The 940-nt window shown below is 61.7% G+C and overlaps 1 protein-coding gene across 1 annotated transcript in view; it reads left to right on the forward strand.

The window, feature by feature from the left end:
• The window catches only part of SRC (SRC proto-oncogene, non-receptor tyrosine kinase), a 10,213-nt gene extending 9,473 nt beyond the window's left edge, over window positions 1-740 (forward strand). Inside the window, exons 11-12 of the mRNA XM_010140727.1 lie at window positions 8-87; window positions 532-740. Of these exons, the coding sequence (XP_010139029.1) occupies window positions 8-87; window positions 532-740 (289 nt within the window). The remainder of the gene's footprint in view (window positions 1-7; window positions 88-531) is intronic.
• The last annotated feature ends 200 nt before the right edge of the window (window positions 741-940 follow it).

Below are 940 nucleotides of genomic sequence, written 5' to 3' on the forward strand. Positions count from 1 at the left end.
ATGGCAGGTTTACCATCAAGTCGGACGTCTGGTCCTTTGGCATCCTCTTGACCGAGCTGACCACCAAGGGCAGAGTGCCATACCCAGGTGAGGGCTGGTGCCCGCTGGCAGAAGCTCCATCCCCATCGCAGTGCTGCAGTGCCGGCCACCTGTGCCCCGCACTGGCCCCTAGCACTCAGTGGCCCACAGAGCTATCTTTGCGGAGGAGCAAACGGACGCAGAATTTTTCCTGCAGTTTGGGCAGGGAGGGTGGGATTGGAGTAAGCTGCCCCTGCCCAGGTCAGATCCTGCCCTGCTGGGGCAGGGTGAGCAAAGCCTGGACAGGATGCAGGGTCACTGCCACCCTCTCCCACTCTAGTCCCCAAGCAAGGTGACGAGCTGGCAGGGATGAGCACTAGAGGGCTGGGGGGTCCCTCCAAGGTTGCTTGTAAGTCTCACCCCAGCATGGTGCCATTGGTGCCCCCTCTGGGAAAGGCGTGGTGCAGGATCTGACGCGGTTCTAATCAATGCCATGTCTGTGGCCGCATGTAGGGATGGTGAACCGGGAGGTGCTGGACCAGGTAGAGCGAGGGTATCGCATGCCCTGCCCACCCGAGTGCCCTGAGTCCCTGCACGACCTCATGTGCCAGTGCTGGCGGAAGGACCCAGAGGAGCGGCCCACCTTCGAGTACCTGCAGGCTTTCCTGGAGGACTACTTCACCTCGACAGAGCCCCAGTACCAGCCCGGCGAGAACCTATAGACCCGGAGCTCCTCCTGGCACCAGGGACGCTGCCGTCCTTGCCACGGGGCATCGAGGGCTGGCCTCCCCGCCAAGGGGCCAGTTTTTTGTGGAGCAGCCCCAGAGTAGGATGGGGCATTGTCTCCAAATGTGGCCAGGGGAGGTGCTGGGTCACCCCGTTGCTCATTAAGACTTCTGGACCATGTTTAATGAAGTGGCAC

This window comes from Buceros rhinoceros, unplaced genomic scaffold (genome assembly GCF_000710305.1).
Source record: "Buceros rhinoceros silvestris isolate BGI_N320 unplaced genomic scaffold, ASM71030v1 scaffold20967, whole genome shotgun sequence".
Classification (NCBI taxonomy): Eukaryota; Metazoa; Chordata; class Aves; order Bucerotiformes; family Bucerotidae; genus Buceros; species Buceros rhinoceros.